The 16,419-nt window shown below is 46.5% G+C and overlaps 1 protein-coding gene across 4 annotated transcripts in view; it reads left to right on the forward strand.

Moving 5' to 3' along the window:
• Window positions 1-10,253, forward strand: part of ptprt (protein tyrosine phosphatase receptor type T) — a 361,408-nt gene extending 351,155 nt beyond the window's left edge. For all 4 annotated transcript variants that reach the window (XM_086200288.1, XM_086200289.1, XM_086200290.1 and 1 more), the window contains 3 exons: window positions 1,056-1,219; window positions 5,989-6,124; window positions 6,789-10,253. In XM_086200288.1, the coding sequence (XP_086056414.1) occupies window positions 1,056-1,219; window positions 5,989-6,124; window positions 6,789-6,842 (354 nt within the window). In that variant the 3' untranslated portion in view covers window positions 6,843-10,253. The remainder of the gene's footprint in view (window positions 1-1,055; window positions 1,220-5,988; window positions 6,125-6,788) is intronic.
• Window positions 10,254-16,419: the final 6,166 nt, after the last annotated feature.

Consider the following 16,419-nt stretch of genomic DNA (forward strand, 5'->3'; position numbering starts at 1 on the left):
CATTTTGAGAGCATCAAGTTCTTTCTTTCTAGTCTGAAGCCTAGAACCCGAGGACCAGGCGTCCCTGTTTGAATCAGCTGATCCGCACGTCCACAGACTCGCTGTAATGAATCCCCTCCTTTAATCATCCAGGTTGTTTGTGGAATATCTTGTTGTTGATGACCACCAATCTTAGTTTTTTATATTTGTAATTTTGTACTTTATGAACAAAAAGGATTGTTGATTAACACTTTACTTTACTTCAAAAGTTACTGAGAGTTACTGAAGGAATATTGCAGTTACGGCTCAGTGTTCAGGCGGGTTTATAGAACCGGCTTGTTAAACGCTTCTACTTTTAATAAAAACACGGATGATGTGGGATCACAGTTCTGCCACATTCCTGTAGATCCTTGCACTAAGTTAATGTTGTGTTAATGTCTTGTTTTGTGTGTGTGCGCGTGTGTGTGTGTGTGTGTGTGTGTGTGTGTGTGCGCATGCGACCAGTCACCTGTGATGTCAGATAACATCCAGTAGCAGCAGCGGTGGAAGAAGTACACACTTCCTTTACTTGAATAAAAGTGGAAAGATGAAAGGTGCAATCGTATCCAGTTGCAGTCTCAGTTCAGGGTTCTACTTTATGAAAAGGAGGAGGAAGTTTTTGATATTGCCTCTTTGAAAGTATCAAAAGTAGAAGTACACATTCTACATGGTGTTTGTGTACTCCAGTGGTTTGAAACACTCAACCCTCAAACCACTGACCTCTGAGGGTCACGTCAACGTGTTGCTGTTGTGCTGCTCTGATTGTGCGTTCTTGAAGCTGGTAGAAGAACAATGTAGAGACGACCACAACGAGCTGAAGGAGCCAGAACTGCCGTCACCAGCGTCGCGTTGGTGCTTAGAACTAGTGGCATCCTGGAGGCTGTGAGCTGGTGTGACACACACACACACACATGCACACGCACACACACACACACCAGCACTCTGAAAGGCTTTCAGTCGTCCATCTCTACATTCCCAGTGGAATTCCTGCACGCTGTTGTCTACTGTGCTGATAGTCGTCTGCCTCCTCTCCTCAGCCTCAAGATGGCTACCGCCTGGTGCAGCACTTCCAGTTCATCGGCTGGCCGGCCTACAGGGACACGCCCCTCTCAAAACGCTCCATCCTCCAGTTGGTCCGCAGGCTGGCCAAGTGGCAGGAGCAGTATGACGGAGGAGACGGGAGGACTGTCGTACACTGCCTGTAGGTTCAACTCACACACGCACACACACACACACACACACACACACACACTTCGTAATGTGATAAACTCGTAGGACAAAGGTGAAAGGGGAACAAATGGCGTTGCTCACTGGGATAATAGATCAACACAAAAAAGACAAATGTGCCCTGAGCGTGTGTGTGTGTGTGTGTGTGTGTGTGTGAGGGAGAGAAAGAGAGAGAGAGAGGTGAAAGATTGAGATATATTTAACAATGATAAAGTACACTTTCTCTAAAAGAACACATACACAACTCACCCCACACCATTAAGATGATGAATACAGTATACAGTATTTCTAGACTCATCCATTCCACCGCGCTGGGCTGTTCCCTCATGCTTTATTTCCCCCACTGATCTGTCACATGTACAGATGAGCTAAACTCCACATTTATCTCCGTTCTGATGCGTTTCCGCCTCGCTGGTAAGGAGGACAGCGTCACCCCGCCTTTAAATGTACATTCTGGAAGAGTTTTATACATTAATACTGTGAGCAAAAAGGTGAAGACTTATGACATATCGAGCCACCATCTTAGAAAGTTAGGTAGAGTATTAAATCAATGTGAAGGCTACGGACAATACATCTCTATTGTTTCATTGTCTTGGTTAATCTCTGCATGCAGCAGCTTTTCAAGTTATTAATCATCTTTACAGCTGCATTTCTCATAAATACAGCAAAAGGCCTCAGGCTCGGGAGTCGTTTCCACTGGATGGCGAGGTCTGTGCGCCGTGGTATTTTTAGACTCTGTGGTTAACTCCATTTCTGTGTGTTTTTTTAATCTTATAAAACGTGACAAGACCAAAGTGGAATATTGACTGCAAGCAAGAACAACGTTACGACCCCGATGCAGCGGCGTGTCTGTCCTGGTCGTCTCCTGCAGCTCACCACGCTGGTTTACATAATCCTGTTGAACCGGGATCTTTGCGGCGGCAGCCATCTTGACATGTCATTTCAGGATGAACACCGATGCAATACTAGTTCTGCCTATGGCCCAGTTCCATTTCAATGAGCCAGGGTCCTGGCTTGTGCGTGCTGGAACACTAAATAGAACCGAGCCTTCCTTCCATCGTTGTGTGTCTGAAGGCTCAAGCTTCCATTTTCCAAGTTGATGACATCATTAAATAAAATACTGAGCAGTGCAAAGCTTGGCGTCAGCTGCCTGATCCTGGCCTGGAGGCCTGCGTTCAGACCTCCAGTGGTCCCCCCAACCTGACGCGGTCCTTCAGTGGTCCCTCCAGCCAGATGTGGTCCTCCAGTGGTCCCCCCAGCCAGACCATCTGCATCGTTCTTCCGTTAAACCAGACATACGTGTAAGACCACGTTCTCTGTACGGTCATGGAGACCCGACGGAGTGAGCATGTCAGCAGGCACTTGGCAGCAGTGGCGAGAACAAACTGGAAGAAACCTTGAGCACAAATAGACTCCCAATGGCGGCCATCGGCCTCGACCAGGGCAGACCTGCGACTGTTCAGTTTTATTCCTATTAGAATATCCAGAAGGTTCTCACGATTCATATGCTGGCAACGTAACGGCGTTTGCTCCTGGAACACTCGGTAAATAGACGCAGAGTTGAGAGAGAGGCGTTGTTGCTTCAACCTGAGTGAGCGACAGGGGAAGCTTCGTGCTGCTGTTACCAAAACACTGGGCCCGTTCACCATGTGTGACTCTAACATGTATGAGGCTAAACGCTTTATATGGTGAGGCATTAAGTCATTACCAGAGTCATTTAATCTAGTAAACAAAAGCTAAATAATAGCAGTCACACACACACACACGTGCATGAGCGTGTATTTGAGTGTGTGTTGGTGCTGCTCGGCTCCATCCAGGTCCTGTCGGCGCAGAACGAATGAGGCTGATAATGAGGGAGGGAAACAGACGCTGTAAAATCTATAGAGGATAGATTACAGGAAACTTCACTTTCACATGGGATCACACACACATACACACACACACACACACACACCCTAAACATTGCCTCAAGCACATCACTGATGCTCATCCAATCAGCTTCTTCTGTCACAGCTCATTGGTCCAAACTGAATTGGCATTGATTTGTTTCCTCTTTTCATTTTTTTCTCGTGTGTTCGTTACAGTTCAAAACCAAATCGTTATCATTCGCACTCTGGGATGATTTCATTCTCAAACACGCGCTCTCTCAACTCCACACATCGCCACGGGTGCTGCGGCTCCGCCTCCATATCCATGTTTTCATTCATTTTGTCATTTTCTGTCACAAAATGATGAGGCGTTTTTGATTGGTTCGGTTTTACCCGCCGCATGTTGTTGCTTTTGTTGCTGGTTCTCAACGTGATAAACCAGTGTTCATGCAGAGCAAAGGCTCGAAAGCCTGGCGGTGAAAAAGTCAGACCTTCTCAGCTTCTGCTCGTGCTACGCGCTCATGACCATGAATCCATTCTGCCGACATTTTTTTCCTCAAGAGCAATTTACAAGTTGATTTTTTTTAACTTCAACACGACTTAATTAGTTCAACTAGTTGGTTAAACGAAAAGATCTGCCTTGTTTTAAGTTTAAGTGGTGAAGGATGAACAGTAATTCGTAGGGTCGCCTCATCGCAGCGTCGCGGCGGCCGCCGCTCCTGGGTGGAGACAACTACACCAGCTAATCAGCTCAGCTATTGATTGGAGTCTGGGTAATACTGGAGATAAGGAGAAACATGACGCTTCAATCAGTAGCTGCTGAAAATTGATTATTTTGCTGCTCTCGGCTTGTCTTCCAGGCTGGAGTCTGATGGCTCTTTAATGCTAAGTACATGTTTCAAAGTCAGCGGCGGAAGCTGCAGGAGAGTGATGAGGAGCAGCTCTCTCTCCTCGGCAATCCCTCTCTCTTACAGATCTGAAGGTTTACGTGGGTCAGGAGTGAATACCGAGCTGTCTGGCCCCAACAGATAAATCCCACGTACATCCACAGTCATCGCCAAGATCCGTTCTCTTCACGTTTGCGTTTCTAGCCAAGTAACTGTTTATATCTGGTGACATCACTCCCAGCACAGCTGGCGGCCGGAGATGATGTCACCAGAAGGAGGAAAATTCACAAGTGAACAGACTCAACCGTCACGTCAGGGATGAAATGGTCTGAGTTCCTCTGCTTTGACCCTCGGCGCCTCCTCACGGGTTCCTGGCTGGTTCTTCAGTAATTAGCTGGACGTTATCGATACCTGTTAGCACCTGCGTCGCCAGCAGACTGTTGAACAATGCTAAGTGGGTGTAGCAGCGCTCCAGATGAGCAGTGCTTCACACACACACTCACACACTCCGATCACACTGGCTGACATTCAAGCAGCTCATCAGGAGCAATTACAGGTTCAGTATCGAACCAGTAACCTTCTGATTGCCGGACAGCCGGTCCACCTCCTGAGGCGTGTCACCCCGTGACACCATCAGCATTTAGATTGGTTCCCTATCAGCCTCGCGGTGACGCCACCGACCGGCCGGCCGCCTGACGACTCCCCTATCAACAAGTATCAGGATCTCAATTGTGTTTTGATTGAATGAAAACATCAAATAACGTGATCGCAGCCGCGCTTGTGTTTCTCAGCGTGAACCGAATCATTTCTGCCTCACGTCTCCATCTTAAACTGAATGACTGAATTAAGTGCCCCCTCCCCCGTCCTGGGGGGGGCGTCTAATTTCAATCGAAGGTGTTCAGATTCATTCAGGTGTCTTGAATCTGTGAGTGGAGCTGATTTTGCTTTCCTGCATACGCCGACAGGCTCCTCTGACGCTTCCGACACGACGCACCTCGTCTGGGTCGGGTCGTCGACGTTGCGCCGCTTGTTCTGGGTTAAACGTCTGATAATCGCCCGGGAGTGCAGCCCCCTGGAGCCTGTACGCAGTACAAGTATCAGCTCCTCAGAGTACATCCATGTACTCCTGAGCCAGAGCAGCTGATCTGTTTACGTGGTGTCGTGTTTAGAGACACCTGAGGACGCGTGTGACGGTGCTGTTTGTGTGACCGAATATTCCGTTTTCTTTCTGTGAATGCGCCATTTAGCAATTGTTGATGCTAAGATGCTGATTCATGTCTGATGTCACTTGACAAGGGCATGTATTCAGTGGTAAATGGAAAATCTCAGCAGCGACCTGCTAGTTTGTTGCTTCAGCGGCGTCGGCCTCTGTGGTGCTGCGCCGGCGCTGTGACTTCTCAACATGGATGATTGAAAACTACAAGCAGAACTTTGTTAAGTGACTCTGGAGTCAATCTGATGAACAACCTTCTCCCTCACCCTTCAAGACACGCGAGGGTTCTACGCTTTTCAGACCCTCACAACATACAAATGAAACTTGCCTCCACAAATTGCTCGCTGGGTTTCATTAAAATCCATTGAAAGTTTTGTCACCTCCAGGTTCAGAGGTTTTGGGAGCTTCTTTTTCCGAAGGCTGACAAAACAACGTCAACACAGGAGCTGCAACAAAGCGGAGGCAGGAGAGTACCTGCGGAGAAAAGAGGGATGCCTGAAAACATTCAATTCTATGATAAACACTTTTTAAAAGCAGGTTGCTGCTGTTCTGCGAAGGTGGCGGGGGGACGTCTGTGACAGCTCCCCCCTGGACGTGTTTTCATTTCAACATGATTAATTCATCCTTACCTTCACCTCTCCAGCTTTTGATCTCGCCTCTTTCTCACTTCAGGATCACAATGATGATGATTTCTGGCTCACGCGCCTAGTTTTCCAAGATAATGGCGATGAAGTGTCTTACACACACACACCCATCTCCCTCTCCTCCTCTGCAGTACCGGCGGCGGGCGTTCTGGAACGTTCTGTGCCATCTGCAGCATCAACGAGATGATCCAGCAGCAGAACATCGTGGATGTTTTCCATACCGTCAAAACTCTGAGGAACAACAAGACCAACATGGTGGAGACGATGGTGAGAGACTCCAGCAGTCCAGTGATGAGCAGATGATTCGTCTCTGCTTGGATCGGACACGCACTTCCTAAATTATTAATCAACCTACTGCATTTGGGCGTGACACCGGCGCCCTCCTTCACCTTCCTCATAACCACGGTCTTTAACTCTCGCAGGCGTTCCCCGCGTGACTCCAGATTGCAGGAAACACCAGTCACAGATGTCTAGCTTGAAGCTAACGGAGAGCGACTGCTAACAACTGGCCGAAGCGTCGGTTCAGAAGTCTGAAATACGCCATTTGCTCTCGTCCACGACTTCTCAGTGCAGCTGTTTGCTCCGCACTCCACACACAGACTGTGAATCGAGCTAAAAAAAAAAAACTCCATCAAACTTCTGAACTAAAAACTGAACGTTGGGTTGTTAGTTGTCGGTTGCTATTAGCTTCAGCTAAATACATGTAGCTGGTGCCTCGTCACTCTGGAGTCACCCAGACCTGATGACAGGGGAAAATCTGTGAGTTCAAGACATCAAACTGAGTGTTTGGGAGGCAAATTCAAGGTTTTAGTTCCTGTAAGCAAACTAGAACCACAGCCACAGTTGAAGGAGGGCGGCCATCTGCCTCGATTGAGCTGGCCAGCTAGCTTACGTTTATCTTTCTGGTTCTGTTCTGTTTGTCCCTCCACAGGAACAGTACAAGTTCTGCTACGAAGTGGCTCTGGAGGCTCTCAGCTCCTTCTGAAACTCTCTCTCCTGATTTGCCATCGGCGCTGCTTGCCTGTCCCCCTCAACGCCAGACTGACGCACACGAGTGCAAACCTGCTTTGTGTTGACCCGACCTGTGAGAATGTGTGTGTGTGTGTGTGTGAGCGTGTGTGTGTGTGTGTGAGCGTGTGTGAATAGGAGAGGGCATGCTTGCAGGGCATTTATCTATACGTGTGCCTGTGAGAACACACTCAAACTGTTCAGAGGATTTAAAAAAGAGAGAGAGAAACAAACACACACACACACTGGTGATTTTCCCGTGGATGTTAGTCAGACTGGACATGCTTGTACAGAATAAAGGAAAAACGAAAAAAAAAATATGTTGAAAAAAAATCAGATGTTTAAAAAAGCGGCACTCTCTGCCCCCCCCCCCCCGCCCCCCCCTCCGCTGGGCTGTGATGTGATTATTGTACAGTATTTCCTTTTTAGATATATTCTACGCCTTGAATGTTGTCTCCCTCCGAAGGATGGATGCACACTGCTGGACTCGTGTTCGAGCTGTCCTGCCTTGCCTCGGCTCCACGCCGGGACTCGTATTTGCTAGTATTTCTCCAGCCAGGATTACGTGGAGGGAGAGCTGGAGTTTATGGATTTGCCCGTCGTGGTCGGAGCAGAATCCAACACGCGCGGTGAAATTCCTAGCGCTTTCTTAAGAGATGAAACACTTCCTCCTTGTCGTTGACATCATGACGACATGTGGAAACTGACTGATGGGGGTTGGTTCTGCGAGATCCTCCAAAAAAACGTACTGTGTTGTTTGTAAAATTAGAACTCCTGCATCATGGTTGGATGCCTCCAGAACACTGGACCTTTGACCTTTGACCTTTGACCACCTGAATAATTCCAGTTCATCCTCGAGTCCCGGTGGACATTTAAAGCCTTCCTGAGAAAGTGAATAATGAGTGGATAAAGCCTCTGGTGTCTGAGTGGAACAAACACCGACTTGCGCCCAACCAAAAGTAAATAAACACATCACATACAGTTAAGAACAAAAAGACGTAGCCTGTGGCGAGAGGCGGCGTGTAGTGAGAGGCGGCGTGTAGCGAGAGGCGGCGTGTAGCAAGTACAGGGAGGGGGGGACAACAGCCACATGTAACAAACTCACGCCTGCAGTCTGAAAGACAAAGGCGGTTTTATCGCTTTCCAGATTTTATCGTTGAGGCTGGAAGAAGAAGAAGACTTGAGTGAAAGTAGCCAGTTGTAGTCCTGAAGTGTGCATCCAGCCTGGCTGTAAATAAGAAACCACAGTCAAACAAACAAACAGACAAACGTCATGCGCAGGACACATTACAGTCGCTGAGGAGTTCAGCCTGTCGTCTGCAGGATTCTTACGTTTTATTTTGTTGAAGGATTTTTTTGTTGTTTCTTTATTTGTCCCATTAAAACAGACTGTTGACGCTCTCAGTCTGATCACACACACACACACACACACACGCACGCCACGCAGTTGTGTCATTCCACTGGATAACAACAATTCGATGTGATTTACTTCACTTCTGTTGGTGTGGTTTTGAATACGGCCGCAGCAAACTGGGACAGATGAGATCCATCGCTGACGTTTCTCTTCATGCTGCGACCATTCACTTCCCTTCCTCGTCTCAGACACGCTGCTGGTGTTTTCCCACCTTCTGTTTTGAAGGCAGGTTGATTTTATTTGAGCGCCGATGGATTCGTCGCCCGCCAGCAGCTGTGACGACATCATCGGCAACTCTTTGATATTTGAGCAGATGAAAGCTGTCAAAACAGAAAAACAGCCATCGTATGTGGCGGGCGGCGCGGAGCCGGCCAGCAGAGTCGCCACCCAAAAATGTGTTGAGAACCAGGAGTCCCGAGGGGCGAAACGCTTCACCTGTTCACACACGAGCGACATCAGCGACTCTTGTGCAGGCACTGATTTGGCTTGAATCCGTCTTCAGGAAATTGCCATGAATCCAGCGATGACTGCGGGTCGCACTGATTTGTGAAAGATGCGTGTCAGAAAAACTCGATTGACAAGCAGGGACACGCGTGACGTGATGTGGCTCTGACCTCAGCTCGCCACGCCCGCCTCCTCGTCACATCCCACCTGTACACCCTCCTTTGATTGACGCTCTGCCGGCAAATGAAAATGTGCTTCTTACCTTTGTGCGCATCATATTTTCTTGAGAACAAACATTATTCAAATAATTTGTGGATTTTTTAAAATTCTAAGCCCATCCAGACAAGGAACTCACCCCCCTACCCCTCTCCACAGGGGTCAGAGGTCAGGATTTGCATCTGCTGTTTGCAGCTTGGTGTTTTTTTTTTCAAAGCAATACTTCACCCAAATGAGGTGTTTAGCCTCTCCAGTACTCACAAATAGGAGAGCTGAGCTCACCAAGATGTTGCCCCCCCTCCCAAAGTCCTCCTTGGGACTCCGGGATGCAGGAAGAGCCAGCAAGCAGACCAAACACAAACTTCCACCAAGCGTATTACAGAGCGTGTACAGGAGAGGTGGATGAGACCGGACGCCGCGCTCGAGTCTGTCAACAGCAGGTTTGGTGAAGCCGTTGCTCGCCGTCAGCCATCGTTAGCTTCAGGCTAAGTGAACGTGGCTGGCTCCTCCTGCATCCTGGAGTCACAGGAGTGATGCAGGAGGGCAAAATCATCTTCATGAGTTCAAAATTTGCGAGAACTTAAAAGGCAAAAAAAACACTTTTTTCGTGAAGTATCACTGCAAGACACGTGGTTGGGTTGTGAGTACCAGGTTGTATATTTGGCACGTTTAGTGGAGCAGGTACTACACCCGATGTGTGTACAGCAACTGAGTTGATCAGCAGAACTGTGATTATACCGGGGGGTAATGCGGCCATTAAAAGACTGGATTAAGGGCTTCATTTTCAAACGCCGCTGATGTGTTTTTGAACTACAAAAACCGTGAGCGAAAACGATTTTATAAGTCACGACTGTCAAAAACTACTAACTGTTCAATGTAACATGAGGGGCTTCGTCAGCCGTCAACAGTCTGCATGGTGAGGGTTCCTCAGGGTTCCCCGGCGTTGAGGCTCACGTCCTCCGTGCTCCCGGCGTTCTCCAGCCTGTGCTTTTTTATTCTTTTAGTTTGAGTCTGGTTGGGCTCACCGATGGACCTACCGGGACAGAGATGGTACTGGAGACACGCCACATCCCGTGTGTTTACCCGAACCTCCACGAAGGCTTTATCTCGCTGCCTCATGGCCGTTCATCTGTATCATATTTTTGTTTGCTTTATTTTGTGTTTCGGGGGATTTTTTTGTCTTGAATTTGTACATTTCTTTTGTATAATTACAATGATTCGTCTAGCAAAGTGTTGTTTAGGTCTGGTGAAGCCATTGCCATTGGTTGTTTAGTTGTTTGAAATGTGGTTAACGTAAAATAAAGGGACCAAAATGCTGAATGGGTTTTCTTCTCCTCTTTGCCGCCTCTGGGGTGCAACGTCACCTACGCTGACAGGAGCGAGAGCTGGGATTGGCCGAGAGGACGTTTAGAGGCCGCTCACCTCAGCAGGAGAACCGGTGACGGGACAGCGTTCGCTCAGCGTCGAGTTGGAAAAACCGACTGCAGCTAAAAATACTTTTAGTCCTTGTACCTCCAACCTCAGTACCTTTAATCAGTGTACTTTTGGTCTCTGTGTCCCCGCCACCTGATCATCTCATGATGGGGGACCCTGCACATCTGAAGAACTATTTACTTCCCAAAAAACAGCACAAACTGTGATTTATACGATTTTTTAATCAGGGCCCGTTACTAAGACGACAAATAATGATGACAGTTTTAACGACACCCCCGGACACCAGTGACGTTTCCTTTCCCCTCCTTTTCTGTGGAGTTCTTCCAAGCCTGCAAAGACAAAAAGAGCAAATACCTGGTCTGGTGTGTGTGTGTGTGTGTGTGTGTGTGTAAGAGAGAGAGAGAGAAGCTGGAGAGGAATTAAAATGTGTAAATGTTTTATATGAATTTACATCCTTGAAGTATAAATACTGCGTTACAGAGGCCGAAGGAGAAGAGACGCTGCACTCTCAATGTAGTGCAGCGTCTAAACCCCTGTCACGAATGCGACACAGAGCAGAAACAAACGTTGCCAACGTGGCTGAACACTCGTTTCCTTTAATGTCTACATTTTTATGCCGAAGGCCTTCAGCGTACAGTAAAACCTGGCGTATGGTTGCTCTCCTCCTCCTCCTCCTCCTCCTCACAAGCAGTAGAGAAGAGAAAAAAACGCAACAAAGAAACACGTCTTGATGAACTGATTTTTTTTCAATTCTAATCAATCAGAGTCGGCGATGAACACAGAAGCCAACGGCCTCATCCTTTATTTAGCTGGTTGATTCCCAAGGAGCTCATGAATATGCATGAGGCTGCGATTAGCATAGGCACCAAGGACGCGGCCTGTACCTTGGCATTATGACGATCAATCAGAAACTCTCAGGCGCTCCTCAGAGGGAAGCTGCCTGTCAGCTCGGCTTTGTGCTCGGCGGAAACACACACACACACATAAAAAAGATAGGCTCAAAGCATACAGATACAACCAAATCACAAACACACACACGCATGTTTGCTCATTCGTGAGCGAACGTGTGTGTGTGTGTTTTATCCTTCTGTCTTCATTCTTTGTCGGATCAGAGTTTGTAATGAGTTTGAAAAGATTTCATTTGCTTCCAATGATATGAAATTATCAGGGGGACGCGGGGGGGGGGGCTGTATTTCCCCACTCTAACCAGGTTATTAATACATTTTGTCCCAGAAAACTTGTAACAAGGTTATTTTGTGTCGGAAACACATCCTGTGTGTTCCTGTGCTGCTGCCATCCTCCTGGCCGACGGTTGCCGTGGTCACACCAGGACAAGGGCCTCCTCTGGCATTCCTGCTCCGTTCGAACGGACCGCAGACATTTCCTGGGCTCTGAGTGAAGTTAAGAAATATTACAGCCCAAGTGTGGGAGATGTGAGCTCAGCTGCCGGTCCCGCTGTCCTGCTGCACCGGGGCTCCCTGAGCCGCCATGCAGCGTCTACATGTCCGGCCGCACATGCATAGAGACATAGAGACATGAGTACACATGTGTGTGTACAGAAAGGTCCATATGTGTGTGCCTACATACGTATAAATGAATAAATATATTAACGCACATATATAAACATACGAGTGTATGTATATGGACATGAGAAAGTATACACACATGTTTAGATAAGTGCATATGTATGTATGGAAACATACATATGTTTATATTCGTATTGTATACATAAACATATGTATATATACACTGTACATGTACAGTGTAGTTTGGCTCAATACTATGACCCGGTTTGGGAGACACACAAGGGGATTGTGGAAGAAAAACGTCATAATTTATTAACAAGAATAAAGAAGAACTACGGCGCACAGGTGAAGTCTGACAACAATCAAAAACCGACGCCTCTGCCGGCATCGGGCCAGCCGATCACGCAGCCAACAACGGAACCGACGACCGGCAGCTTGCAGTGTGTCAAAGGAAGAAGGCAAAGGCGGGCCCAGGTGAAGCCTCCCCAGCTAACGGCCTCAATCCTGCCACTCAGGGCAAACCACAGATAGGGACACCTAGTGCCCAGGTGGAGTACTGCACTGGAGCGGGAACAGCAGCACGACCAGCTGTACACATATGTACATACATATACACAAACATAGCAATACATATGTAAACATATACTGTGTGAGTGTGTATCTCTCTCTCTCTCTCTAACCTTATATATATAAGGTTAGAGAGAGAGAGATACATACACAAAAACCCACACATACATGTCTATATATGAGTATTAAGCATACACATAAATATATATTTATATATACACGCATACATATCCATACACACACACATATATGTGTGTGTGTGTGTGTGTATATATATGTATATATACCCATACACATACATATGTACAATTACATATACATATGTGTGTATATATATGTATATATACCCATACACATACATATGTACAATTACATATACATATGTGTGTATATATACATACACATATGTATGTATATATGTAGGTACTGTAAATATATGTATGTGTGTGTATGTATATAAATATACATATATATATATATATATAAACAGTGTTTTCATCAGTTTCATCTTTTTACCAGGTGTGCTGGTTTAGCAACCTGTCTCTTGAAAACAAGAACCCCCTCAGCCAGGTAGTTAAGGTGGTCAAGTAATCTGGTAGGAGAGCCGCAGCTTAACCCAGAATCCCTCTGTACCAGGCAGGTACAGGCATCGCTGGCTCCGCTCCGTCAGATGACAACCACCCGCTACATGAGGAACTCCAGCCCCGTCCTTCGGCGCACAGACTGCCTGCCTGCAGAACAAATCGGTGGAAGGAGAGCCATTAGGGACATAAATGAATAAAGTTGAATAATGACGGCTGCTTTCATGTCCTCTCCCTCTGTCAGTCAACAAGGTGCAGGACTCGCCCATTCCCTTTCACTGCTGCTGCCTTTTAGCTGTGTAACGTTTATTTTATTGTGTGTACTATCATGTGTACGTGTACTATCATGTGTACGTGTACTGTGTCTTGTATGTCTTGTTTACATGTCTAGAAGGCATTCTTGCTTGTCCTTGTCCGTACACCAAATCAAAACAAATTATATATATATATACATTACACAGGTATGTATACATATAATTATATCAATGTATGTGGGAAAGTATAAACATGTGTACGTATGATATATATAAATACATGTCCATATATAAGTGGAAGTCAATATATGTGTGCATATGTGTAAGCACATACACACACACACATATATATATGTGTGTGTGTATACATATATATACATGCAGTACACACATATACATATATACATTTGTTTGTATACATGTTATATATATAATTGTATACATACATAATACCTATGAGCATGAGTATACATACAAGTGTATTTTTATACATTTATACATATACATGTATACATATATCAATACATTCATATATATGTAAAAATGTGCAAGGCAGTACACATACACGTGTATATGTATACATATATAAACAACTATAATTATACATACATGTATACATAGATAGACAAACTTACACATTAATGTGTATACATAGATACATTCATCTATTCACACATACATACATGTATATGTACACATGTACATATACATGTATGTATATATAAACATATAGAATACATATAAAACCAGAATACAATGTTTTGCAAATCCTTTTCAACTTATATTCAAGTGAATACACAGCAAAGACAAGATATTTAATGTTGGCACTGAGAAACTTTATTTTCTTTTGCAAATAATCATCAACTTAGAATTCAGTGGCAGCAGCACCACTGTGTTCCGTGGCCTGGCCTTCTAACAACACTTTTTGAGGCTTTTCGGGTGGAATTCTTTCCCCTTCTTGCTTGATGTACAGCTTAAGTTGTTCAACAGTCCGGGGTCTCCGTTGTTGTTTTGTACGCTTCATAATACGCCACACATTTTCAATGGGGGACAGGTCTGGACCACAGGCAGGCCAGTCTAGTGCCCGCACTCTTTTACTACGAAGCCATGTTGTTGTAACACGTGCTGAATGTGGCTTGGCATTGTCTTGCTGACATAAGCAGGGGCGTCCATGAAAAAGACGTTGCTTGGATGGCAACTAAGTTGCTCCAAAACCTCTGTGTACCTTTCAGCATGAATGGTGCCTTCACAGGTGTGTAAGGTACCCACGCCTTGGGCACTAACACACCCCCACACCATCACAGATGCTGGCTTTTGAACTTTGCGCCTTTAACAGTCCGGATGGTTCTTTTCCTCTTCGGTCCGGAGGACACGACGACCACATTTTGGAAATGTGGACTCGTCAGACCACAGAACACTTTTCCACTTTGCATCAGTCCATCTTAGATGAGCCCGGGCCCGGCGAAGCCGGCGGCGTTTCTGGGTGTTGTTGATAAACGGCTTTCGCTTTGCAGAGTAGAGTTTAAACGTGCACTTACAGACGTAGCGACGAACTGTAGTTCCTGACAGTGGTTTTCTGAAGTGTTCCTGAGCCCATGTGGTGATGCCGGCTTTTGATGCAGTACCGCCTGAGGGATCGAAGGTCACGGGCATTGAATGTTGGTTTTCAGCCTTGCCGCTTACGTGCAGTAATTTCTCCAGATTCTCTGAACCTTTTGATGATGTTGCGGATGTAATCCCTAAATTCCTTGCAATCGCTCGTGGAGAAATGTTGCTCTTAAACTGTTCGACAATTTTCTCACGCATTTGTTCACAAAGTGGTGACCCTCGCCCCATCCTTGTTTGTGAATGACTGAGCATTTCAGGGAAGCAGCTTTTATACCCAATCATGGCACCCACCTGCTCCCAGTTGTGATGGCCTGCTCACCTGGGGGATGTTCCAAACACGTGTTTGATGAGCAATCCTCAACTTTCTCAGTCTTTTCTGCCACTTGTGCCAGAAACATGTTGCTGGCATCAAATTCCAAATGAGCTAATATTTGCAAAAAATAGCAAAGTTTCTCAGTTCGAACGTGAAGTATCTTGTCTTTGCTGTGTATTCGATTGAATAAAGGTTGAAAGGAAATCATTGTATTCTGTTTTTATTTACGATTTACAAAACGTGCCAACTTCACTGGTTTGGGGTTTTGTAAGTTAAGATACATACACACACACAAATATATACACATATACATCTATACATACATACATACCTACATATGTACACATACAGTATACGTATAAATACATCTTTATATAAAAATATAAAATCAGAAATATAGAATAAATCAGTCTTGTGATTTCAAAATAGTTCTTTTTACAAGGTCATGAAGCAGGGATGCAGGTGGAGTTTTCAGGAGAATTCCTGAGCTCTCCTGAAAATGAGGCCACATTTTTCTCTGCAAGCTTCCACTACAACTTCACCATGAGACAGAAAACTGAATGTAAAAGTCAAGGTCCTTCCCTGGGATCGTGTTAGCCTCCAGGTCAGCATCCACATTAGCCTCCAGGTCAGCATCCGTGTTCGCCTCCAGGTCAGCATCCGTGTTCGCCTCCAGGTCAGCATCCGTGTTCGCCTCCAGGTCAGCATCCACATTCGCCTCCAGGTCAGGATCCGTGCCGGCCTCCAGGTCAGCATCCGTGTTCGCCTCCAGGTCAGCATCCACATTAGCCTCCAGGTCAGCATCCACATTAGCCTCCAGGTCAGCATCCGTGCCGGCCTCCAGGTCAGCATCCGTGTTCGCCTCCAGGTCAGCATCCGTGCCGGCCTCCAGGTCAGCATCCGTGCTAGCCTCCAGGTCAGCATCCGTGCTAGCCTCCAGGTCAGCATCCGTGCTAGCCTCCAGGTCAGCATCCACATTAGCCTCCAGGTCAGCATCCGTGCTAGCCTCCAGGTCCGCATCCACGTTAGCCTCCAAGTCAGCATCCGCGTTCGCCTCCAGGTCAGCATCCATGTTAGCCTCCAGGTCAGCATCCATGTTAGCCTCCAGGTCAGCATCCGTGTTCGCCTCCAGGTCAGCATCCGTGTTCGCCTCCAGGTCAGCATCCGTGTTCGCCTCCAGGTCAGCATCCGTGTTCG

Source organism: Aulostomus chinensis, chromosome 3 (genome assembly GCF_037954235.1).
Source record: "Aulostomus chinensis isolate RoL2024-O1b breed Wild chromosome 3, RoL_Achi_v1.0, whole genome shotgun sequence".
NCBI classification, from domain to species: domain Eukaryota; kingdom Metazoa; phylum Chordata; class Actinopteri; order Syngnathiformes; family Aulostomidae; genus Aulostomus; species Aulostomus chinensis.